This window comes from Condylura cristata, unplaced genomic scaffold, assembly GCF_000260355.1.
Source record: "Condylura cristata isolate star-nosed mole 26May11 unplaced genomic scaffold, ConCri1.0 scaffold00007, whole genome shotgun sequence".
Lineage (NCBI taxonomy): Eukaryota > Metazoa > Chordata > Mammalia > Eulipotyphla > Talpidae > Condylura > Condylura cristata.
In genome coordinates this window covers 14,848,205-14,874,536 of record NW_004567108.1, presented here as the reverse complement: position 1 = coordinate 14,874,536, position 26,332 = coordinate 14,848,205, and the positions used below count along the sequence as shown (strand labels likewise).

At 38.9% G+C, this 26,332-nt stretch overlaps 1 protein-coding gene across 1 annotated transcript; it reads right to left on the bottom strand.

The window, feature by feature from the left end:
• Positions 1–1,185: 1,185 nt before the first annotated feature.
• On the bottom strand, positions 1,186–21,295 carry TARS (threonyl-tRNA synthetase). The gene is made up of 19 exons (XM_004678078.2): positions 21,154–21,295; positions 17,436–17,516; positions 15,306–15,496; positions 13,955–14,078; positions 12,386–12,507; positions 11,768–11,885; positions 11,451–11,515; positions 11,288–11,366; positions 10,428–10,574; positions 9,338–9,436; positions 8,187–8,353; positions 7,096–7,258; positions 6,852–6,989; positions 6,414–6,491; positions 6,166–6,266; positions 5,954–6,058; positions 4,698–4,770; positions 2,524–2,638; positions 1,186–2,149 (listed from the first exon to the last, which is right to left on the bottom strand). The coding sequence occupies exons 1-19, from the start codon at positions 21,208–21,210 to the stop codon at positions 2,001–2,003; spliced, it is 2,172 nt and encodes a 723-aa protein (XP_004678135.1). The 5' UTR covers positions 21,211–21,295; the 3' UTR covers positions 1,186–2,000.
• Between the last annotated feature and the right edge of the window lie 5,037 nt (positions 21,296–26,332).

Here is a 26,332-nt window from a genome sequence, read left to right as displayed (position 1 = left end):
GTAAAGAAGAACTGACGCAGGGGGATTTTGTGGGCATGGGAGGACATGGAAGATGTAAACTAAAGCACTTAAGAGCATTTTGAGAGAAATAATAAAGCCAAACTATACCACTGTGCTAGAAAAAAACAATCACAGACATTAGGACCGATCTAGCTCCTTCACCCACCCTAACCCATTTGCTTGGTCTCTTAACTTCATCTGTCTGTAGATTTTTTTCTTTAGCCAGATTTTACACATTTTGGTATCTACTTTGCTTTTGGTCCTTATTTTACTTCCCAGACTCTTAATATTCTGTCAGTTACCACCATTCTCAAGTTGCTCCTGTACATTTGATTATTAAATAGATTATAGACATCTCAGCAAGTTAGAGGGCCCACAGGAAAGCAAATGTGTTCGATTTTTCAAGTTACATACCAGAACAGAACAACAGTAAATAGAATTCTTACCCCTCAGGAAAGAGAAGGAAAAGAAAGTAAAGTAACTACAGGAAGGAGCCTTAATGGGCCAGTCAGCAGTGTGAGCTATGGGGTGTGTGTGTTGTGGGGGGGAGGGCCTGGAGGGGACTGGGGGGTGGTGGTGTCTCCTAAGGCTTCCAGATGTCAGTTAGAAAGGATTTTGATTCCCAGTTCTGCCAACTTAATATCTTCCTTACCCATTTTATATCTTAAAATTGGCTAGATTTAAACACCTTTTCTAAATATTTCAAGAAAATAATTTGTAAGCTACTTGTTGCTTTAAATGTTCAGCAGTTACTAAAAAAATCTAGCTAATCATATTTAGTTTTCAGGCTACATGTTATGGAAACCATTTATTTACAAGAATTTTGCAACATGAAACTTTTAAAAGCTGAAGAAAAACTAAGATAATGTGAATTTTAAACAGATCAAATAAGTTTTTAAAATGAATCAGAAACTTTAATACCATGATTTGAGAATGCAAAATTCTGGTTTAAATATAAAATTAGTTTCCCTCAAGATACATATAACAATTACAAGCCTACCTATCAATGGCTGTCTTCAGTCACAAGCAAGGCTTAATTATGAAGTTAAAATAATCCCTATGATTAAAGATCTTATCTCTTTAATGAAAGCAAGGCTTAATCTATGCAAAATGGCTTCACTTTGAAGTGACCTTTGCAAACAAGCTTTTGAGGTTATTAGATAATTGAATGTTGTCTTTTTTTAATAATGATTTTACAAAGAATGTAATATGTATCCACATAAAAATATTATTTTTACTGTTCTCCGAATCACTAAGTGCTGACAGAATAATTTAAAAATCCCTTATCAGGAATGTGTATAATAAAGGATTCTATGAACCAAGACAGCCTGCCTTAAAGCATATATATTCTTCTGGAGGGAGAAACTATCTTAAAAATGTGTGCAAATCTACTTTATTATCTCTTGTGGGAATATTAACGGTGCCACTGGTTTTTTTTTTCTTTTTCACCAAGATTACTGAATTTTGGATGCAAACCTTTAAAAAAAAAAAAAAACCCACCACTGATCTAATAAAGGGCAGCTCAGACCCTGGTTTGAGAGTCGTAAACATGGTAGATTTTCCCCTCCGCCCACCTCACATATTATATCATGCATTTGTTCCAAGCAGGTGTGTGTATGTGATGAATAGTCTTGAAACATACATCAATGAACGTTTATTTTATACGATAGTTCTAGTTTTTCTTCTACCTTGATTAAATTTGAAGAATTTATTTACTGCATTCAATTCGTAAAACCCTCTCCCACATCCTCATGCTTTTATTGCCAGTGCTGATACTTAACGAGTACAACCATTTTGATGTATCTCTTTTAATCATGCCTTTCAAATTGACAGTCTAATACCTGTCTAGATCAGAAGGCTGAGCCCTTTGTAGCTCCCTAAGCAGATTGTGCAAAGCTATTTCAAATTCAGGGTAAAATGAGATTTCCCATGGAACAAAGTTAGCATTATGGAAACACAGTTCAGTCTTTTGCATTTGGCCAATCTGGGCAAATTCTTCGTTAAAATTCTTCCTCGGCCTGTTTGCTGCGGGACCGCTTTAGCTGCTGCAGTCTCCCGATGGCCTCTGCCAGCGTGCGCTCTCCGTGTACCTTGTTATCTCTGGTGCGAATGTTAACGGTGCCACTGGTCTTCTCTTTTTCACCAACAACTAAAACAAAAGATGGAAAACATAGATGCTACTCTGTAGCTGGACTAATTAAAATATATTGCTGACCATGTCCAGTTTTGAGCCTACTGAAAATTCGATTCATTATAAAGAAAACCATTCTACAATGCCTGTAACTGCTGTGCTTACTGAATCACTAAATTCAACCAATTGACTACATATTTATGAAAAGTATGAGGTATGAAAAGTAGGAGGTAAAGGGGAGAAAATGTTTCGACAAGCCCGTGACATCAAATGAACAAACTTTACAGTTTAAGAATTGAATGTGGAAGAAACTAAGCTGATGACTGTCATTCTCTTAAGCCTAAGCATCAAGATTTTAGTATTTGCCTCAGGTTTGGCAAATTTCCTCTTACCAAGGATGAAGTTATATTGTGCCAGCTGTGCATTTCTGATCTTCTTATTTAATGTACAGCCAGGATCCAGATCAATGTCCACCATGAATTTAGCATCATGGAATTGCTGTCGTACCTATTTAAATAGAGATATATTCTTCAGATCTCAAATTAGAATTATATTCTGAACCTGAATAATTTTACTTAACTACAGTTTGGATAATCACATGAGAATAAAAAAAAGAAATGCAACAGGTATACTGAAGCTAATAATTTATAACTTGGCTCTACATTTTAAAAACATCAACCTATTCTCGAGAGGTGTTTTAGAAATACTTAAAAAGCAGAAATTAGGTAAGCAGCTCTTAAAACATACATTGTTGCAATAAAAAAGTAATTCCTTTATAAACATATCTCACATTCCCTAGAGGCTGGAAATGAATTGTTTATCAGTCTATATATAACATCCACGTGGGGATGTCTAGTCTAATAGAGAATAGAGTTCCAATCCTTTTATACAGACAGTAAGTTGGTAACAAGGGTCTACCCACTGCTGCCAATTATATTCAATATTTTTAAAAATAAAAAAAGTTGACAGCCCAAACTTTATATACTTAAATAATACAAGTAATAACTGCATACAATGACTGAATTAAATAGAACTCTACAAGATTAATTTAAATAAACAAGAAAAACCAGGTGAGAAATACTTTTTAAAAAAAGTGTGGTTCTCTCCTTCCCCCTTCCCTTCTGAACAGTGGTTTCCTTTTTCATTAAAAGAAAGTTTATTAAATGAAGGATGCAGATGAAGGAGTTAGCAGTATAAGGTCAAATCAGGATTTCTTGAAATAAATTTCCAGGAATTGACCGTTTGCAAACTACATTATATATTATTACTCCCTACCAAATGCCAGTTTCATTTTACTGTCTTTAAGTTCTTGTTTATTAAGAAAACACTGTGTTCAGAATTTTTCTATTCCAAAGAGGCAACAATAAACTTAATTAATTATAAATGAATAAACCAAATTAACTTTTGCATGGAAGAACTGGGGTGTAGGTCAGGGGAATGGTGTGTGAGAGGATTCACTAGAGACAGAGTGAGGAGCAGAACAGGTGGATTGACTGAAATACACTGCTGAGGGGAGCAGCGGGGGAACAGGAAGCCCGCTGCCTCATATGTGGGTCAGCTTCTAGCCAGGGAATCAAGTACAGGCTGTAGTGGTGAGAGTGCTGAGACTTGACCACATAGGCCACAAGGGAGGTCCCTGATTTGCCATTAACATGGCAAAGAGATCTAAGTGAAGCACTTTATGCCATTATTAGGTCTGTATGCTTTAGTGATCACTGACCAGTCAATGAGCTGGTTGGGGTTCTATATAACATGCATTCTGAATGTCCTTGCACAGTACTGGAGTGCCAAGGCTACACCTTCAGCTATTTGAGAGAATAAAGTGCCAGGTCTGTGTGGATCGAACTCATGCGACTGTGGCTGAGACTTCATAGTGCTGAGACTTAGCCCCTTGTACCACCAGGGAGGTCCCACATTTTATTTCTTAATGACAATTAGAGATGCAAGTGCAATTTATTCTGACTAGAAACTGTGTTTTTGATGTTGTAATATTGCCCACTAATTTTTAGACCTGTTTTAATTCCTTTTAACATATAATTCTAAGACAATACTTTTTCATAATACAACTTTTACTAATTGAAATTCCTTAGTATTAAATTTTAACTTGAAGGTGTGAAATATGAATGAGTACTATACATCTGTTAATAAGGTAGCTTTTGGTGGGAAAGACAAAACTTTGCTCTCATGCTACTAACCTGAAAAGTTTCAAATAACCTAAGAAATTTGTATTAGAAAGAAAGCAATATTATTCCTTGAGTCAAAAAGCAATTTGAACTGCATTATGCATTTGAACTTACCTGTCTTATAAGACATTTGTTAATACTTGAATGCTAAATACACAAGCATACACAGAAACACTATCCAACAGATGTCTTCTGTTCATGGAACAACACAGAAAAGCATTAAGATGTAATACCATGTAATCAGAGTTTTTGAAAATAGTAACATTTTTCTTTATCCCAACAGCTTGATCTGCCAAGAATCTATATGTATCACTTACTAGAATTAAAAAGCTGAACAAAAGATACTATAGAGAAGAGTCATACTTAAGGTAAGCCATACTTACTTTCTGGGCATATTCATCACATGTTGGTCCCACAGGAACTACCATTACCTGGCGAGGAGACAGCCAGAAGGGCCTTTTGAAGAAATAAAACAAATTTAATGTGGATATAGGCATTTTCCCTCAACAATGGTCATTTAAATAAAAAATGGCTTTTTGAATGTAAGATAAAGATATAAGGTACAGAAAAATGATCTTGTAGAGAAAATTGTAAATATTTGAGTATATATATAAATATACATATAGTCTAATATTAGCATATTCATAATACTTGAGTGTTACTAAGCTGTAAACTCGCATGGTATTTTCCCTGAGACGAGCTCAAATGACAGACTCTCATGACGCTGCAGAGCACCCCAGCTTCTCTGAATCATTCCTGTATTTTCAACTGTTCTGTTACAGAGGGGAAAAGGCCGGAGTAGGCAATCAATTCTACCTGAATTGTGGGCTTTTCCCATTTCACACAGGTATTGAATAACAATTAGCTCCTGTTCTCTAAATAGTGTTTCCTCATATGTGGTCTGATTTGGAAATATGACTGAAAACATATCTTATTTCGGACAAGCATGTAAACTCTCCTTACAGTCAACTAAACAAATTACAAATAAAATTGTAATATCTGCAAAGTATAGATTCACAGCATTTGACAAAAGTTTTACTCTGGTGCAATTAATATGACAAGTCCTACAACATGAGCATTTTATCATCTTATGCTCCTTTCAACTACCTTTGCAAACTGATTAAAAATAAACTGGAAGGCATGTGCTCATATTTTGACAGAAAAAACATAGTTTAGAGAAAAATGACAAAAGTTTATCAGTTTGAAGACTATTTTAATCAAATGCTTTGCATCTAAAGCATGTCTAAATATTTGACTATAATCATAAAAAAACTAACAAGGCTAAGCCAAAGGCCTCTTGTTTACTAAAAAACATGAGAGATCTAAGCTCCAAAACAAAGCTACTTCAGAGCAAGCTGAACAGCACATATGCCTCTTACCAAAAAATATTGAGAAAGCATTATCTATCACTCCAGCAAATCAAGTTCTAAGAAAAAAATAATTCTCATAACAAATATGTATTATGAAAGCTAAAAAAAACCTGGGGCTTTAAATTGTGGTTCCTAAAAGTTAGTGCACACTTATCAGTAATTAGATGACCAATCGCGAGCATTCTCCTTTTACACTGCAGAACAAAATCAAACATTTCCGACCAATTTACACTGTCCAGTCAAACCCAGAAGATCCTGACTGAAGTTACCATTTGCCGCCATAGTTCTCAGTGAGGATCGCGATCATTCTTTCCACTGAGCCCAAGATGGCCCTGTGGACAATCACTGGCCTTTTCTTATCATCACCATCATGGCTAGAGAGAGAAAAGGAATTTGTTTTGCTGTAAATATTTGTATGTCTACACACATACCACATTATGTCCCGGAACAGTAACATTCATAGTGGACACTAGAAACTCACCTTACAAAAGTAAGGTTAAATCTGATGGGTAACTGAAAATCCAACTGAATTGTTGCACACTGATGGTATCGACCGATTGCATCTTTAATCTGTATGTCAATCTAAGAAGCAGAGATTGGTTATTCTAAGATGCTGTCCACATTAGAGCTGAACTCAACAACGGTATTCATACTAATTTTCTTTTTTCTTGTTATTTTTCTTCACCCAACAATAAAAACTACATTATTAAAAAATATGTTGGCACTGACCTTTGGACCATAGAAAGCTCCATCTCCAGGGTTTAACTCCCACTTTTCCCCAAATTCATTCAGGCTGTTTTCAAGTTGCTAAGAGTAAATTAAAATGACTTAAATTTTTGTTCAGCTGAAACTTCCCTTCTTCAAGTCTCATTTGAGACTAAAAATACTATAATTACTTTCATGGGTCACTATTCTGTTTTCTAATTTTGTCTACCTCAACGTAGTCATACACAAATCCTCTGTAATTATTACAGCTTGACAACTGAAAAAGTCATGTGACTATTTCTAAAATGCAAAATCATATAGAAAAGTATCCAACTCAAACCTAGGAATCATCTCTAATTTTCTTTTGCTTTTATCCATTTAAAGAGGGTTGGCTTTCTTACATGGTTAAACAGGGCAATTTTAGTCAAACAGCACTCAAGCATGCAGAAAAACACCACTTACTTTCTCAGCTTGATTCCATACTTCAATATCTCCAAGAAATTTTTCTGGGCGAGTAGACAGGTTCAGTTTAAAAGAAAATCCAAATATGCTATACACTGTGCGCAGAAAATCCAAGCAACCCTTTATTTCATCCTCAATCTTGAAATATAAAAACACGGGCATGAGTCATTTTCCTTGACTTTTCTTGACTTGTCTTTCCAAGTGTCAAGAAATCCTATTATTGGGTTAAAACCTGCACTCATACCTGCTCCATGGCACAGAATATGTGCGCATCATCCTGTTGGAATCTTCGTACTCGGGTGAGTCCTGTGAGGGCGCCTGACAGCTCATTTCTGTGAAGTACCCCAAAATCTGCTAGCCGCAGAGGCAGCTCTCGCCAGGATCTTGGCCGATGATCAAACATAAGGCTGGAGATAAGAGAAAAGTAAAACCCACTGTTATTTAGTTCACTACATAAAACTGCTTCCCTACTATTATTTTGAAGGGCTGGCTAAAAGCTACTGATTCTATTGTCCATAGAAGCAACATTTTTTATTTTCTCAGCTTCATACAACATTGTATGCTCTTGTGTGAATAAAACAGCAAGTGTAGTAACCAACTATAAGTACGAAAGAAAAGAAAGTTTATTCCCATAAGTCTGGAGTCAAATTTGAAGACTGTCTTTAAGGCTCACAGATATATTTTTTTAAATCTTAAGTTACACACAAACCACTTGTAGTGCCGGAGGCTGAAGTCTGTACTTTATTATTGCTCCAAAAATACTTCAGTTCCCTGTTAGTTTGCAGGTGTCTCAGAAACTATTCAAAATAATAGGGAAAACTGAGAAGGAACCGGTAACAGAGTGTCCCTGTGGAGATTCCACTCACCATCTCTGCTGAAGGCTTAGCATGAGCTGTGGACACGGAGCTACCTGCAGTCACAGCTCTCTCTAGCTTCCCTCCAAAGTGTCCTTCACCCAGCTTTCAAAGAATTTTAGAAAGCACAACAGCATCAAGATGAGGAAGAATTTTCAAAGGTGTCAGTTCCTTAGAAGTAGGTTTTGTTGCTAGAACACATTTCTCTTTAATCAACAAAGCTACAGACAATGTGCCAGACCCCACATTCATCTGTTTTCTCCTGCCTATTCACCGCCGTCACCTCAGCGCCATTCTTCCATGTCTATAGCAATGAGGACCTAATCAGGGAACCAAGGTTTTATAATATCACAAGTGTTGCATTCAGTACTTTCTGATGACACTATTTATCTTTAACAAAGCTCCTTTCAGAGGAGGGGACGCAATCTGGGACTCATGCATGATGGGAAATCTTTGCTAGAAATTCAAAATTGCTGGATACCAGTGTCCTGGGCAGTTCATGGGCTTCAGGGCAAACACCTCCTTCTCCACCTCAAAGGAGAACATGTTATCGCTGTAGTGCTGCCAGTGGCCTGATGTCATCCAGAGTCGGCTATTGTAGATGTTTGGGGTGACCACCTCCTGGAATCCTCGTTTCCTATATTCACTCTGGTAGAAGAAAAAGTGTGAGTGGGGAAGTAAATAGTCATACTTCGGAAGGAGTAAAATTTTAAAGGACAATTTTATATGAGCTGGTCAAAACCTGATGCATATAATGAGCTAGCAAATTCTGCTTAGAGATGGATACCAAAGAGGGAAGTTTTGCACTCGTACATAAGGGGGTTGTCAAAACAATGCCACTGCAGGAAGACTTGCAATAGTGGAGAAGTATTCCACCAGTGTCCATCAATGAAGGAAGGATGGACTCATTATGGTAGCTGGATGACAGGATAACAAGCAGAAGTAAAAGTAAACTGGGTCCTTCAAAAACTGGTATCTTCAAAAGCCATGATGCACAATGAGACTTCATACATGTATATTTGAAACACGCAGATAATTTAGGGTATAAATGTGTAGGGCAGAGGTAAATGAGAGAGAACAGAAGGATATATGTGAACTGTAAAATAGCAGTTTCTTCCAGGAAAGGAGGGTAACAGAAAGGGGCCCCCTAGGTGAGCTTCCTTCCCCCTTCCATGCATGGATTACTTTACTTCAACAAATGTGTGCAGTGCACACAGCCCAGTATAAGTATGAGCTAAATTAGGTGGTGAGGACACAAACATTGGAGATACTATTCTCTCTACACATGTCCTTCCTAATTAATTCATAAAAAAAAAACAAAAAACAATGTAAAAGCTAACGTGCTTGTTCAAGCGAAATTCAAATGAAAAGTCAAAGGCTCATATAGCTCCTGTGTAAAGGGTCCCAGGTCCTAGGTCAAGTTATCCCCTGTGTACATACTCACGTATATGGACAAAATTTGCATTAGGAAGAATCTGAAAATGTTTTATGAGAACCCAGACGTCCATTTTTATTTATCCTTTTAAAAAGTTTCATCTCAAAAACAAGGTAATCTGTCCTTTAATTAGACCTTATTTAATAAAGTCAACTGAGGCCCTAAATTTACATACAAAAAGAATGAATATGGGTTACCCTGATGAATTCCATTAGTGTATTATAAATGTACGCTCCCTTTGGCAGGAAAAAGCAACTTCCAGGGCTGAGTTCATGGAAGAAATACAATTCCTGGTCCTAGGATTAAAGAACAAAGAATGTTTATAGAGACATAAAGCATCAACATCAACATGTGTTCCTGAGTTCAGCATATAGTCATGTGGTCTCCTATATCAGTCTGTCCCCCTTCTGCATGAAAGAAGCATGCCCATACTCTGTTCTAGCCCAGTGGCATGGAGCTGCAGCTGGCTTGCTACTCAGCACCCGTGTGCCCTCTGCCTGTCATGTCCTGAAGGTGGTAGAGTTTACCTACAAGGAACATGCAGCAGAAGTCTCAGTTCTGCCAAAACCCCTAGAAGGGCCTTCTACAATTTTACTTTCTCAAAGCCCCAAGATCTGAGTGCTTTTCTTTTTTTCTGAGAGGTAAGAGCAACAGAAAAGAGAGTGGGAAAAAGAAATGATAATGAAAGAGAACATGGAGAGGAAGGCCACTGATTTTGGGTCACGGTCAAAGTGTTCCCTTCCAAATGCCCAAGTGCTCAGGGAGAGACGAACACTGGCCGCTGGCTTCCTTATGGCTCAAATTTATGTTCAAGAGTTAGTCCCCAATAGCCAAGAGTGCTTAGTACATGGCGAACAGTTTCAGAAGGGAATGCTTTTATCGCACCTAACTTCCAGCTTAGAACACATTCAGGGGTAGATAAAAGGAAATGACCTCATAGAATCCACCCATAACTCATTCATCATCTTGGGCAACAATAGATTAATCTGTCTAGGACTCGGCTTCCACATCTTTAGGGCAGTGAGACCAGATACTTTGCAAATATTTCTGAGCTCTATAAAAAGCAGCTATACTTCTTTTACAGAATATGATAGGTCATTGACAGTTTTCTTAATAAAAGAATTTAAAATGAATTTCTGAGTATACTAAGAACACTCCAGTCAGTATGTGGCTCACTTTGCACAGGACATAATATAATAGGTGTTTTAAAGCTGCAGCATCTAGTTACTGCAGCTAAGTTTCAAGTGAAAACAAAGTCTAGACACATTACTAAGTTTTTCAACATACCCTCCCGATTTTCCGATGATCTCGGTTTTTAGCTTCCTCTTGGAACTTCTCCCATTCTTTCAACATTTTAGGATCCGGAAATGAAATGCCATAAATTCTCTGGAGTGTCTCCATATCTGCTTTACCTTCCCAGTATGTAGAGGAATTCTGAAAACAAGCATTAACCATAAAACAATATTCAAATTTGTAAATATATCACTTAAGAGTTAAATGTTACTTCTCAGTAACTTTATGAATGACACTCATATTAGTCCTTATGACCAGAAAAGTGGCACAAAAACTGCATACTTAGCAAACACCTCCCAGATGCCTTCAGTTCTCGCTAGAATAGCTGTGCTCATGCCACAGCATGAAGCTGGCTGTTTAATGCCCTCAAAGACTGGCTCAACTTCATGATCAAAAAGAAAAATAAACCAACCCCCAAAATCTTGAAATGACCCAATTACTAAGATTGAAAGTGCATCTTAATAATCATCCATAAAATATTTGAGTTGCTATAAAACTGGCAGTTTAATGTGGTTAAAAAGCACACACCCATACAGTGTGCCCTGTATTATCTACCCTCTACTCTGTAGTCTCAAGACTTGTAGAACAGCAAAACAGCCGATGACTACATGCTTTTAGCTCCCAGCCCCACCTTCTTGTGGGCTCTGATGAATGACAAATCCAAGTTTGAGAGAACTTGGATTAAAAACAACTATTGACATTTGGCACCCAGAAAATAGATAGCAGGAAAAAAAATTCACCCTTACATATACAAGAGAAAAATGGCAGAAAAGAGAAACCAATAAAAGCTTAAGAATTTATTTATAGCAGAAAAATCCATTTATAGAGACAATCTTTGAGGCTGCATCACTTACTTTGTGTATTTTCAAAGTCTTAATTTTTCCAGTGTGTCTGACATGTGGACCCCTGCAGAGATCTATCAGGGGACCACACCTAAGGATAAAAAGAAAGGAATTTTAACAAAGACTTAAAATGACACAGATATAAGATGCACTGAAAGACTTCTACTATTCTCACCTATAAACGGTAGTAGTGGGAGTATTCACTTTCTCGTTCAATATCCGGCATTTGAACTTGTTGTACTGAAAATAGGAAAGAGTATTTTTCAAAAAACTACACTTTGACTTGTACCTCTAAGTACTATAGCTAAAATGTAACTCAGAAATACCATTTATCAAAGCACTGCCTGAATATATCAATGTTTCAGGTGTTGAAAACACTGCTAAATTTTTCAAAATAGAAAAAACTTCAACTTAGTCCACTGCATCGCAGTGTGACAACTTCAAGTCCTATTAACAGTGATGTGAGTGGAGGCTACGTTCTAGTTAATTTACCTTGAACATTTCCAACAAGGTTTCTTTCTTCACTTCCAATCTTTCAAAAGCTTGTTTTTCTTTAATGATTTTCTTACATAAAGTCTCCAAAGAAGAGAAATCATTGCTGGACACACCCCTGAAGGGAAAGAAAGTATAATTAATCTTCTTTCATTCATTCCATCCCAACTGCAGTTTGGAAGAACGTTTCTTTAAAATACCTTGAGGATCTTAACATAAAAAGTTAGACCCTTACCTCATACACTGAATTGTCAACTAAGCCGTTTTCCTAAGTTATTCCTCTACTTTGTATTTCCAGTGGCATCTACTTTGCTTATCCAGGTAGTTCCCTCTAGTGAACTGTCCCTATAACTGGGTTTCCAGAAGAGACCAGCAGCTTACCTTGCACTTCTTGAATGTACCTTAGGGTTCAACTTCCATCCTTTTAGACCAAAGTTATCGTCTAAGTGTCTACAACTTCACAGGCTACTACAATACTGCAAGTTTTGATAGTGGGAATACTCGGTGACTAGGGAAGCAATAAGCTTTGTGCCATTTCTTGCTTATTGAGAGTTCTTTAAAAATAATGTATGGACCCATACTAATTCAGATTTTTTTTTGTCCAGTCACATAACTCACCCTTCTTCAAGGTACATGTCATAATAGAATCCATTTTCTATTGGTGGTCCGTAACATAAACACCCACCATACACTCTTTCCATGGCCTCCCCCATTATGTGAGCACTGGAATGCCAATACACCTGGAAATGCAAAGAAAAAAAAGCAAACAACTTGTAAATGGAAATGATTATCTGTAAGAGATCTATGAAGTTTATTATGACTAGATCCAAAACCCGAAAATCAAAAGATACAAAACTATGAACTGCAGTGTGATTCAAAGCCAAAATAACTTGTTCCAATCACTAAATTATATTTGTATCCTAGAAATCACCTGCTTTTCAAGCTAATTCAAATGGGGTGATTCTGATTGGTCCTTGAAAAAAATAGCCACTGACAGTGTGATGGTCTTGTTAGCACGAAAGGCATAGGGGCCTTGGAGGCCAGAGCCCACAGCACTGCACAACAAGCACTGTGCCCTCTACTTGGCTGGGGGCATCTCTTAAGAATCACATCTGCTTTTGCAATGGTCCTAAACAACTAAGGTTGTACAACATAAACCATAAGGACAGGCCTCTCCATTCTGTCTTTGGTGAATCCTCTCACCTCCCCTGTACCCCAATTCTGTATGCATAAAAAAAAAAAAAAAAAGAACAAACATAAGGAGGCGGAAACAATGGCAGCACTTGGTTTTAAGCTGATGATTCATATGAGTACGGATATTCACCACACAATGTTTTTAAGATTTACTGGTAATGATTTTTAAAGTTCTTATTTAAAACTTGAGTCCAGAGGGCCCTCTCTGGTGGCGCAGTGGGTTAAAGCACTGCACTGAGAAGCTAAAGCCACTTCCGCATGAGTTCAATTCCCGCCTGCCCCGGAGGTGACCACATGGCGTGGCAGACCTCTCCTGACCCGCCCGCTGCTGTGTACTTCGTAGATCTGCCTGTTCTGCTCCCCGCTCTGTCTCTGGTGAAGCCTCTCGCCGCCCCTGAGCCTCTGGCCTGTACCCCAGTTCTGTATGCACAAATAAATAAGTCTTAAAAAAAAAAAAAAAAAAAACTTGAGTCCAGAATATATCTGAAAACCATTGATTTGCACATGTAAGCAGAGCAACCATCATCACTGAAACACAGTATTTGACTGCCTCTTTTGTGGCTTGTATGGGGGAAATGAGAAAAATCTTGTCATCAAACACACATTGGCTTTTATTGTATTTTAAGCAGGTTTGCATTTTAACATGAAAAAAAGTGTCATGTACAAGTAGTTTGATGTTCAGATATATTTGTAAAACAAATGCATCTTGCTGAAACAATTTTTACTTGCAAAATCAAAGTTTTATAAAATTCTCAGAACATTCTCCCCATTTGAGCATGTAGTAGTGAAAATAAATTTATTCAACTCCAGCTCCTAAGTTCAGAGACAAGTACTTTTATTACGGTCCCTAAATGAAAGCCAAAATGAAGATTTCAGATATGACAGTGGGATATCCATAAACTTTAGCCACCCACTGGCAGTGGTAAGAAACTGGAATACTGAAAATATGAATCTTCACCTGAAATTCAACCAATACCAAAGGAGAGAACTTACTGCTTGCGCTTCTTCATCCTCAAACTTGAGAAGCTCCAAGGTACAGTCTTCCTCCAGAGGACGGTCTAGGTCCCAAACAGCCTTATTCACTTTTGCAATAACAGTGTTGTCAGCCAGGCCTTGACTTAAAAATATATAGACAGTTTTTGAAACACAGACTCTCAAAGAGAATTCTGCAGCACAACATTTACTTTGAGAACAAGAACAGGAAAACAGATACTATGTGAATATGTATCTCTTCTGAAATAAGCTAGAAAAGGAACAAAATCTAACACACATATACATACACCTAAGAATTAACTAGAAGACCCTGAAAATTCAGAACACTATAATTTGTCATTCAGTCCTCCTTATTGAAGCAGACATCACGACTTAGGTGAACAAACAATAATAATTTCCTGTTTTGAGTAATCTTTCAATTTCTCCAAAGTTTTTCACAAAGCCAAACTATTTAGATGCCAAATGAAAAAAGGAAGTTTACACACTAACTCCTTTCTCTTCCTCCTACTTGAAATCTAACCCCTATTTTTGAGAGACAATGCTAATTTCAGAAGAAAGTCTGTAAATGCCTATGATGATGTTACTTATAACAAATATATAGGTAACATAAATAAGACCTTTAAATAATGTGGATAAAAACAAAATCTAGATGCCCAATACAAAGCAGACAATAAAACTATCTCTTGGAGATGAGATGTCCGCCAGCAGGTGTACCAGGAACCCCCAGAGGGCAGGGTGTATGCGCAGAGCAGTCTGGACTGCTCAGGCCTGTTTGCCAATACCAGCTATGAGACGGAGGCATTGCTGTTTCCAACTTTGTCATTTTTGGGCAAACTTACCAACTGTTGATTCCATTCTACAGATTAAGAATGCACTTACTCTACTAATACACATCTAATTCTCAGCTACTTGAAATAACTCCTTTTGAGTGTAATTAAAAGTTTGAAGATTAGGTATGACCTTTGCATGTACTTAAAAAAACAGCCTTGTTTCTTCTTGTGTTATATATTAGTTTAACTTTCCACATCACCGTCATTTTAATTCACCTTCACTTTAAACTTCAGAACTGAGATATTTAAGTCAAAATAGGTGGAACATTATTTACTTGGTTTTGTAACATTTGGGAACACAGTAAACATTTAAGAGCATAAAATTCTTGATAAGAGAAGACAAAGTGGACTCTTTCAGAAATTAACATTAAATATTTTCTACAAAGCTCCATGTAATTTTGGATTTTAAAAATCCCAAATGAGGTAAGTTAAACATTAATAACATTAAAAAGATACACAAAAACATCATGAGGTTAAATGGTGGCAAGATAATAAAAGAAACAATAGAAGGTCAAACCTACCTAATCCCACAAGCAATTTGGTACGGTGTGGTTTTCCAGGATGCCCCATCGACCTGTTTACCATCCGGCAAAGTGATTTTAATTGGCTTGCTGGCCTTTTCTGCCCTTTCGGCCAGAATGGAATCGTGTTCTGCTTTTAGTTTATTGTACATCTCAAGACGTGCATTAATATATTCAGGCCAAGGATTCAACTGCAAGACAACAACGGAGGAAAAACATACTCAGTAAGCTCTGGCTTTCTTTTATAGAAAAGGGAAAGAAAAATAACACAGAAACCATGATTATCAATTCAACATAGTAAAGAGATTGCCCAAATCACCTTAATCTTAATCTTGTCCTGCAAGGAAGTGAAAGAAGTGAATGCTTCTTTCTTAATTTGTACTTTAAGAAATTTAAAATCAAACAGCAAAGTATAAATAGCATCATAAAGATCTGGATGGGCCATTAACCCCTGAATGGAAACCTGTGTCATTTTGCTGTTATTTGTATAAGGTGACTTTTATCTTCTAAAGACGGTCTCTTAAGGTCTCTTTTAAGTAAATGATCTTATAACTGTAGCTACAAACAACACTAGAAATGAAAACAACTGGCTGGCTTTTGCATTTTGTTTCAGTCTTCTTCCAGGGGTGTTCTGTGTAGTTTGTCAGGCTTTATGTCTGCTGCTCATGCTTACCTAACCAACTATAAATTTATTTGACTGAAGGCTCCCATTTGAAGAAATATTTGCTGAATTCAAAGAAGTCATAGTCACATATACACACATAATATAAAAATTTATGCTTTCAGCCTGTTCAAACATAACTTCCTGGAAACAGGAAGTTTATCTCATCTAAAGTAACACTTTTTCCTCCCTTATCTAAAATCTCCTTTTCTTTTCAATCATTTGTTTCTCAACCTTTATCTTTGATGTGGAGGAGCCCTAATCAATTTACAATTTCCCCCTGCAGCAGCCCTCCCCTTTGTTTCATTGCTCTTTGGGAACTTTCCATTAAATTATCACAAGAGTCCATAAACCTCTATAACGAAACATCAATGAATGAATTCCCGGTTCAGAACTCGTCATCTTTCTGCAGCCCCACTCTGAACCCCTCGGGCTGGAGCCTGTTACCTGGCCCTGCTCACTGGAAGCACTGTGCCGTCGTGCCCACCCTGTGCCTCTCTGCATCTGAGGGCAGCTTGTCTCGGGATCCACTGGGCACTTTGCAATCAGAACAAGTGTGAAACTCAATGTATTCGACATTCATTACACAGACAGACACTCTCTGTGCCAGGCCTTGGCAATGCAGAGAAGAATAAGCCAGCATGTTGCCCTCAGAAGTGAGAGAAGACAAACTTACCATGATGGGAGAGCAGCTCACGGTACACTCTGAGCCAGAGACCCACTGAGAACACCCATGGCCACGTATGTTGAAATGATCTATTCAGAAGAGCGCTCTAGTTGCAACTGTTTTACTGGGGACTACAAAACTACCAGAATGCACAAGGCTTTTTAGAAGTTCTCTATCTCCAGGGTAATTCTCATGTTTCAACAGAAGAGCATGTGCAATTGTACTGAAAGTACGATGACAGAATTAGGGAACATACACATTTTTCTGTTTACTTGCAATTAAAAAAAAAAAAAAACAACCACCACCAACATTCCCTATCCTCCTACAATAGTGGAATCTAATGGCTAAAATGTAAAAGTGATTAAGTGGGACTCTAAGCAACACTTAGTGACTCTTGATCACCCACGCACCTATCCTTAAGTAAATGGAAGTACTAATTTTGCAACACAGCATTTATAAAAAGGGGTTTTTTTACGACCAGTTTTAGTATACTTCTAAAAAGCCTCTTCCTTTGTGCTTCTGCATTCTGGTAGTTTTGTAGTCCTCAATAAAACAACTGCAGTGACTAAAGCAAAGAGTGAAGCATAGTTCACAGCAGCAGTTCAATTTCAAAAATGAAGCAGAAGGCAGGCTTCACTGCCTCCTAGTGCCAACCACTGGGTGGTGTTGACTGGGTGGCCTTCAAGAGCCCAATTCTTTTCCCAATGTTTCCATGTGGTGCCGCACCCCATGTAATCTTACACAGGGGAGGTCTGAGACAGCCACCTGTCAGTCTCCCAAAACAGAGCCTCCAAACACTTACCTCTGCTCGCCCTCCATCCCCAGATCCTTCTTTGTTCTTCTTCTTGCTCCCTTCCTTTCGCTTCTCCTCATCGGCATTTACCTAGGTAAGTGAAAAAGAAATAAAGGTTTTACATTCCAATCTAATATGATATCCTTTTATGCTGTCCCCAGAAAGTTTTGAGGATATTATTTTAGAACTGAATTTTTAGAAAGTGTTGGTTCTGGGCCCTCCCTTGGTGGCGCAGCGGGTTAAAGCACAGCACTGAGAAGCTTAAGCCACTTCCTCATGAGTTCGATCCCCGCCTGCCCAGGAGGTGACCACATGGCGTGGCAGACCTCTCCTGACCCGCCCGCTGCTCCCCTCAGCAGTGTACTTTGTCGATCTGCCTGTTCTGCTCCCCACTCTGTCCCCGGTGAATCCTCTCACTCTCCGCATCTCTGGCCTGTACCTCAGTTCTGTATGAATAAATAAGTCTTTAAAAAAAAGTGCTGGTTCTGAAAGAAAAGTAAAATTCTCCACTGTCAAAACTAGTTAACTTACAATAAAAAGTTCTAAAACTGAAGTTACTTGATAATGTTCAAGTTCTTTTATTTGTCTCACCTGTTCCCATGACTCTCAATTCAGGCATCCCTGGATACATACTAAATATTCATTCAGTAGCCAATTATTTGCAGAAAGGAGGGAAAAACCCTAATGCAATATTTTTTTGGGATCTATCCCACAAGTACAACCAGACCCTCTTGCTCAGAATATTTTATTAAACCCTAAGGGAGAAGCACACATGAGCCCCAACCCAGGCAAGTTTACTGTCTCCAGGAAAACTAAGGGATACAAGTGAGACATCCTGGAGGAAGGAGAAAAGGACACAGCTGTGCACTCTGACAGGTGTCCAGTCAGTCAGAACAGCAGCAAGCACTAGGGCCTTACAGATTTTAACGCGCTTACAGATTTTGACAAGGGAGGAAATGTGTTCTAGGGGTACACAAAATCTTGTCAAAATGCTAAAAAAAAAAAGGGGGGGGGAGAGTGACTAACCTAGTCTGACTAAAACAGATGGATCATTTCAGGAAATAATGTCAGACGAGGACTCAGACACCCACAAGCACTGAAACGCCATAAGGAATATGGGCTTCCACTAGAAGTGCATGAACTCAGAGAAAGTTCTAAAGTTGTTGTGCTCCGTGTAAGAAGAGCCAGCCTGAGCCAGTGAGTCTTGACCAGAAATGACTACCCACCCCTGTAGCCAGCAATGTCTAGAGACTGGAGTGCAACTGGCATATGGGGTGAAGCAGGGATTCAAAGTTAGTGTTCAGTGATGAGGTTAGAAGCCCCGATACACCTTATGGGATACTGTGAAGAGTAGCTTCTCTATGTCTGCACTAGGATAGCTTTGAAACATCCTAAAGCACACTTCGCTCCAAAAGTTTTACAAAGTTCTTCCACATACAGTTACCTCCGATTCTCACAGCCACTCTGTGAGATGGCTATTATTACTCACGCCACTTTAAACTAGAAAAAGATTTCTTTTTATGCCCACATAGCCTGTAAGTGGCAGAAAAGATCATCGCCAAGAAGTTGAGAGTGGTTAGCTATAAAGTTGGATCTGACCATCAGCAGTGAAAGAGCTTTGACAGTAGAACTGGGAGTGTAAGTGCAAAATGTGGTTTTATGCAGTGTTTCGGCTTTGATTTTTTTTAATGTTTTATTAAGCTATATTCTGGGGTTCTGAATTTAATAAACTTTTAGGATTTACTAATAGGCAACACATGATTAATCGATGTAATGTTAAGTCCACTCTAATCAAATAAAGTACTAAACAATAGGTATTAAGATTTCCTAGATGTTTTCACTATGCTATAGAACTGGTGTAACTAGTCAGGCTTATAGTCAGCAGTAAATCTAGGACATTAAACAGGTTGCTCTGGAAACCAGAGGCCCACAAGGGGATACATAATATTATAAAAATACATGTATTTATATATGTATAAAAAACTTAGAAAATGATGGGCAACTGTTCTCTTTACAATGAAAGCAAAACAAAAATAGCTGCATTTTTGTATTATATTTATATAACGGCAATATAAAACTTCAACTCTAAAGCTGAGATAAAGAAGTGGATTGTAAAGAGAAACTACAGAATTGCGTTTCTCAGGGATATTTAAGAATTGAAAGACAAGTATCTACAGAGTGTATTTTGAAGTAAATTCAATCCCAGAGATCAATGGTTGGGATAAGTATGTGCTACAGGTACAGTACTTCAATGGTACACTGTCCCTCACTTGCTCCCAGGCACATGATGGGGGGCAGGGCAGCCCTGGGGTTTGAGTGTTGGCTATAAAGTACTGTTTAAATAAAATTATTTACTGGTCTTAAGCCAGTTTTCTAACTTCATAATGGAGATAACAGCAGAATCCAGTTACAAATACTGAATGAGTTAAAGCATGTAAAGCAAAATGCCACACCCATAGTTAGCACAGCATGTTAAGCTAGTTTGAAATTACTGTCATAGGAGAGAGAAATCATGAACACATATACAATGGGTCTAGTTAGAGGACATCTCATTTTACTGATGAGAAAATTGTGGCTTCTAAGTGATTTGTTCTGAGAGTTCTGGTGTTTTAGATGAAGACCTAGCCACTTCTCACTTGTATTATTACAACAGACCTCACCACTTTCCAACACACCATCTACACCACAGACAGAATGACCTTTAAAACTATAATTCACATACTATCACTTCCCTGCTTAAAAACTTTTATGTGTAGAATTTCAAATATCCTTAGTTGTCTAAGGTCCTTCTGATTGCTGTCGCTCCCTCTTCAGCTATACATACCTCTTGCAAACAATCTGACAATCTGAGTGTGCCTTTTCACTGACAACCTGGGAAGCCTTGCCTGGCTTACCTGGTGAATTTACACTCATTTGCTCAAACACAGTGGACACGAGCTGAGTTAGGCACGCTCTATGTGTAATCCCTCCGGGGGATCACACTGCATTATTAGGACTGTTTTCCTATCTCTCACACTTCAAGATGTCAAACTCTCAAGGTCCGGTACTGGAACCTGCACTCACACAATGATACTTGACACGACCCTGTGGAATCAAAGTGACCTGGACAGGTCCCTAAGCAATGGATTACACCAAAGGGAGCGTTCAAAGGTGAAATGATCAACATGTGTGCCTACATGGCGTGCCTCCAGCACCAGATCCGGGAAGGGTGTAAATATCTCTCGAGTCTGTTGGAGGGGGGAGGGAGGCAACTGGTTTCCACCATTTACTATAAGCCACCCAAACTTGGTTGAGTGTGGTCTTGGGACTAGGGTTTCTCTTCCTTAAAGTGGAGCTCTTTACCGCTATAGTGTTTTAGGATTAAATGAGGCTCTGCAACACTTCCCGCCTACAGTGAGAGAAAAACACTAATCTGGGAGTCCGAAGAGTCTAGACTGTAATTCTATTTCAGATTATTAGATGTATGGCTCTGAGCAGGCCACTCAAGGGCTCAATTTCATCTGCCAAAAGAGGGGCAACCAAGAGATGTCTTGCAAGGTTCTGTTTTGCTTTATGAATGGACGATTTCTCCCCAAACCGACTCTAACTTGTCCAATAAGTCCATCGTCGCCCCCGATTCGTCCACCCCGCTTGGAGAGAAGCGTCCTTCTCTCCCCGGCCCGATCGGGCAACGTGGGCGCCAAGGAGAGCCCCAGCCCGGCCTCCGAGCCCCATTCAGAGCGCTCACCGTCTTCTCCTCGCCTCCCATTTTCCCTGAAGGGCTGCTGGGCTTCTCCTCCGACATCCGCCAACCGGGAAGAGAAGACGGAACCAAAAAGCGACGGTCCCGAGGAAAGGAGAGCGGTGGGGCGTCGGGAACACTGCGCTTGCGCCACGTGGCCCGGAAGGGAGCAGCTGATGCAATCTGAAAGCGCCCGGGCCCCGCCCCTTGCTGTGCCGGGGGAGCCGGCGGCCAGTTGAGCAGCTGGGAAGGCGGGCCCGCCCCTCTTTAAACTAATGGAAAAGTTTCTCAGGTGACAGCCCTTCTAGGAATTCGGAATGCGGTGAATCGCTACTCCCGGCGGGACCCGGGCTGGCCTCCAACCCGGGCCGAGAAGACCGCAGTGCGCGTGCGCCTTCTTCCCAGCGGGTTCTACCTCTCAGCCAGGCCCTTTCGGCCACCGTAGCGGACGAGAGGCGTGGGCCGAACGGCGTTCGGGGCCCTCGAACTGGACTCAAGCAGAGCCCAGTTTGCTGTTGCCGTCGTGGCCCCTAACCTGGAGCGACTGCCGAGTTGTGGGGCTTTCCGGGACGCTCCCGGTGTGTAGCGGTGGCTCAAACCCTCCTCGTGGCAACCCAGGCTCCCCAGGACCCAAGCCTAAGTGACCCGCGCCTTTCCTCGCCTTGACACTAGTCGCCCCCAATCTGTTTAATACGTCGGGAGCATTTCTACCGAACCCCTGAAAATACAAGAAACGTTTTTTTGAGGGAATTACCACGCCGCCTCCATGGATTCTTACACATTGGCCTCAGTGTCTGGAGTCGAATGGGCCTGTCTCATCTATTTTACTAGCCAATTTCTAATTTGAAATAAGTGTAGTGAGCTTAACGGTGTATGTACTCCATAATCACATTTTTTATTTTACATTTTAAATATCTGTCCTCAACACCTTGCCACCTAAAGAGTTATCCTCCTATGCAACGTAGCCTCCTAACTCGGCTTTCCGAATGTTGCATGAGGCACCAGCATAGTCTTTTCAAATACAAATACGGTATTTGAAATATGGTAACATAGCCTTCTGCTTTAAACTTAAGTCTTTCAATTTGTCCTTAGAATAAAAATAATGGTTTTAAAGGCTCCGAAAGCCTAATTGTCTATCCATAGTAACCTTTTCACCTATTTTTGTGTATATATAGTATTGTTTATCCCATCCTTAGCTCAGTTCGCCCCCCCCCATATTTTCTTGAGCACCTACTTATTTGTCAGCTCTCAAGAATTGTTTTCTTACTGGAGGAAGCAAGTCTTCCTATTTTATCTGCTGGTAGTTTCAGGTATTTGTCTTAGTAGTAGCTGTCAATTAAATTTTACAATTTAAAACATTATTTTCTCCTAAATTGAAAACTTTACAAAAGCACAATTTGTGCATTTAGCAGATGTAAGTCTAGCACGTGGTTGATGTTCCATAACAAATGTTGAGTATTAAATACTCATGAATGAATATGAATGAGCATTGAGACCTTGCTTGAAAAATTATCTCTTAATTTGTACTGTGAAAGAAGCCAAATCCCCTATAACTAGATCTAGAAGGAAGCTTTCAGTAAGAGTAGATTATTGTCAGTACTTGGTGTATATTCTCATTAACTTTCAGGTGTTAAATACAATTTTAATAGACCGGTCTCACTGCCTGTATTTAAATTAGGATCAACAGGATCTAGTCTTACTTTCTACTGCAAGTAACTTAATGATGCTCACTAAATATATTTGTTTGAATTGTATCTAAATAAGGCTAATTAGAACAGATTAAAATAGCTGAATTGATAGTGGCAGAACAACATAAGCTATCAGTTACAGAATTGCATAGTACTATGCGACTTCTCATATAGAATAGTGGTAACACCATTTTATTACTTTTAATTATGTTGATAAGTATTTTTAAAAGACAAAAACACACATAAAGTAGTATACTCATTCTGTCTTCATCCATTTTGCTTTCCCTTACCCCAAATAGTAGCTACTTTTGATTTTCATAGTCTTAACCAGTTTTCTTCATGCAAACATAGACATGAATACGCTTCTATCAGTTTCCTAGTCTACTATAAAAGGTATCAACAACTGGATGGTTATAAACAACAGAAATCCACTGTATCCCAGTTCTGGAATCTAGAAGCCCAAAATTAAAGTGTCAGCAGATGCAAACTCCTCTAAGACTGGATCTCTTCCCTGCCTCTTCTAGCTTCTTCTGATAGCTATCAATGTTTGGCCTCCTTTGACTTACAATTCTAGCAGCTTCTCATAACCTCTCATTTGCATTCGACCTCAGAACAAATCCTGACATCAGGGTGGAAAAAGCAAAACACAAAGCGGGAGGTTTATCTGAAAAACTGAAAGGTGTGCAAAAAAGCACCTTTATTAAAATCAGTTGCTGGCATGGAAATCTCTCAGGGAGGTATGGCAGTGGCACAGTGCCCCCTCGTGTTAGAAATGAATAATTTCATCATAGTCCTGTTAGGCAAAGCAAAGATAATGTGTGCTTCCTACAGATCTCAGATTCAGAGGCCAGCGTGTTACGAAACTTTGCATATTTAGCTCCAAAAAGAGAAAAACAACTATTGACATTCTCTTATAATTTATGCACGCTAGATGCTTTTTAGGACCGACTCCCAACAGTTCTTGAGAACAAAATGGAACAAACTCACAGGAGTTATATGCAAATATTACACATAATGGAAGATTGTACAGAATCAAGTTAAAAAATATGACTTGGAGATGATTGAACATTATAATAACTTTTTATTGACTCATGTAAGAACAGTGAAAAAAAATGAATCAAAAGACTGGGACCATCGAAGATAGGTCTGGAAAATTCTGCTTTGGTGTTAGTACATCTTTTTTTCCTTAAAAAAGGATTTATTTATGCATATAAGAACTGGAAGACAAGCCAGAAGTGTGGGGGTGTGGAGTGTGGGGGTGTGGTGAGAGGATTCACCAGAAACAGAGTGGGAAGCAGTTTGACTGAAACACTGCTGAGGGGAGCAGCAGGTGGCTCAGGAGAGGTCTGCCACACTGTGTGGGTCACCTCCCTGGCTGGGAATCAAACTCATGCTGCAGTGGCTGCGGACAGCCTCATAGTGCTGAGTTTTAACCCCTTGCACCACCAGGGATGGTCCTTAGTACATCTTACAAAAGTACTCTGCTGGGACACGACCGGGTAAGTAAGAATCTGATTACTGGGAGAATGGGGAGGGGTGCTTTTATGGTCGCAAGGAATAGACTCATTTGGTGATGGTGATAAATGCAGAAATTTATTCTAATACTACATGAAGTGGAAATGGAACTTCATCTGAATGGCCCGAATGCATGGGTTTTAGAGGGAAAAAAGCCACACATTTTATCCTCAGGAGGCTGCAGGGACTGCAGCTTAATGGTCGATGAAAGTCAGATTCTCTATGGTGATGAGATGTGACTTGAACTTAGTACTACTCCACTGCTAATATAATTCAGTTACCCTTATTCTCCTGTTTCTCCTATTACCAAATGGCCAATTTATCCCACATGTCCTGGCTCAGATTCCAAAGTGGGAATCGGAGTGGCTTATTACCAAGTCACATCAGCATAAGTTATGGGCCATCTTGTGAATTGACTGGTTATCCTGTAGTTCGTATGGTCTTGTAATCACGGTACAGGAATTACTTGCTTTTCTCATTATGAGCTCTGGGTACTTTTAGAAAAAGATACTGAACACGATAGATGCCATGAGTGATACCTATGGCAAAAAGTGTTTGTGATTCATTTGTCATATTTTAAGTTACTTCAACAAATTAGATTGCTGTTAAAAAACTATAAAATTTTTGTGGGAGGTTTTTGGAAGAGGGGAGACAGGGATACTTCTAGGAACATAAATTGTTCGATGGAATACATTTTGGAAAACGTAGCACTACACTTATTAGGTGTTTTGATATATGATAAAACTACCTCCAATCATGGTTAGTGACATAATATTTTCTATGTAAGTGTTGGTTTGTGTTTTAGTCTAAAATCCTTAGCACTATCATACCTCTGTTCCTATTTTGTGAATTTTTTCCTTCTGATATCTTTGCACTTAATCCTATGAATTGTTTTATAATTGAAAAAGTGCTTAAAATTGTGAAGTTGATTGGAAACAATGCATATCATGATACAGACTCAGGCCATCAAAATACCTGCTTTTAGGCAACAGCACAGAAGATAATGCTGAGTCAGAAGATGATGTTTACTCAAGGCACAAGAATACTGTCAATTTAAACACAACCAGCGATTCTTGGAGTATTTTATGCCAATGTTTCTTTGTCTGTTTCTAGCTTCTCTTTGAAATCTGTCCAAGTATTCAAGGGCTCTTTGAATGACAGTGGTAATTTTTAGTAGGTGGTTCCAAGATAGCCTGTCTCCACATTGATGCGGGCACTCTCCATGGTGTGTGAGTCCTACCTTCATTTCAGTGAGTTATTCTAAGACCTTGCTTCCCATCTCTGTTAGACTTGATTCCTGTGGATCTTAGTTATTGTCATCATCTAATAGCATCTAACACATTTTCTATTTCACTGTTTTTTTAAAAAAAGATTTATTTATTCATATAAGAACTGGTATGTAGGCCAGAGGTTCCAGGGGTGAGAGGATTCACCAGAGACAGAGTGGGAGCAGAACAGGTAGATCTACTGAAAATGATACCATTTTTCCTTGCTTGCCTTTAGCATAATAACCACTTTTTAAAGTGGTTCAGCATCAGCAGCATGGCTTCTCTTATTTTGTTTTCAGTCTTTTACTTGTTTCTAATAGTAAAACCAAAGCATACTTTTCAAGCTACTCAAGTTTCTCCCAGATCTCCTAAGAATACCTGTTCTCCAAAAGACTGACACCTCAGAAGCAAATTTTTAAAATAAACATAAATACCTTCTCTACTTAAGGGTTTGCAATCATTTAATTGAAATATTGCTCTCCTTCAGTCCACATAAGTATTATCAAAAGGATAATGTTCTGCATGTTGGAAAATTTTGGCAACCCAGTGAAGACAAGTGGGTGATCCCACTTGGTAAAGAATGCTGGCTAAGTCCTGACAAAGGCTAAAGGCAATGTAAATAGGTGTTAGAAGAAGGAAGCCAAGCAAGGTGGGCAACATAATTTGCAGACTGCAGTTTTCTACCAGTATCATCAAGAATTTCAATATGACAGC

Coding starts and splice junctions, on each gene's coding strand:
- TARS (XM_004678078.2), bottom strand. CDS start 21,210: ATGTCGGAGGAGAAGCCCAGCAGCCCTTCAGGGAAAATGGGAGGCGAG. Junction 8,354..9,337: donor CACTAATGGAATTCATCAGG/GTAACCCATATT, acceptor TTCTTCTACCAG/AGTGAATATAGGAAACGAGG. Junction 2,150..2,523: donor ACAATATAACTTCATCCTTG/GTAAGAGGAAAT, acceptor CTTTTGTTTTAG/TTGTTGGTGAAAAAGAGAAG.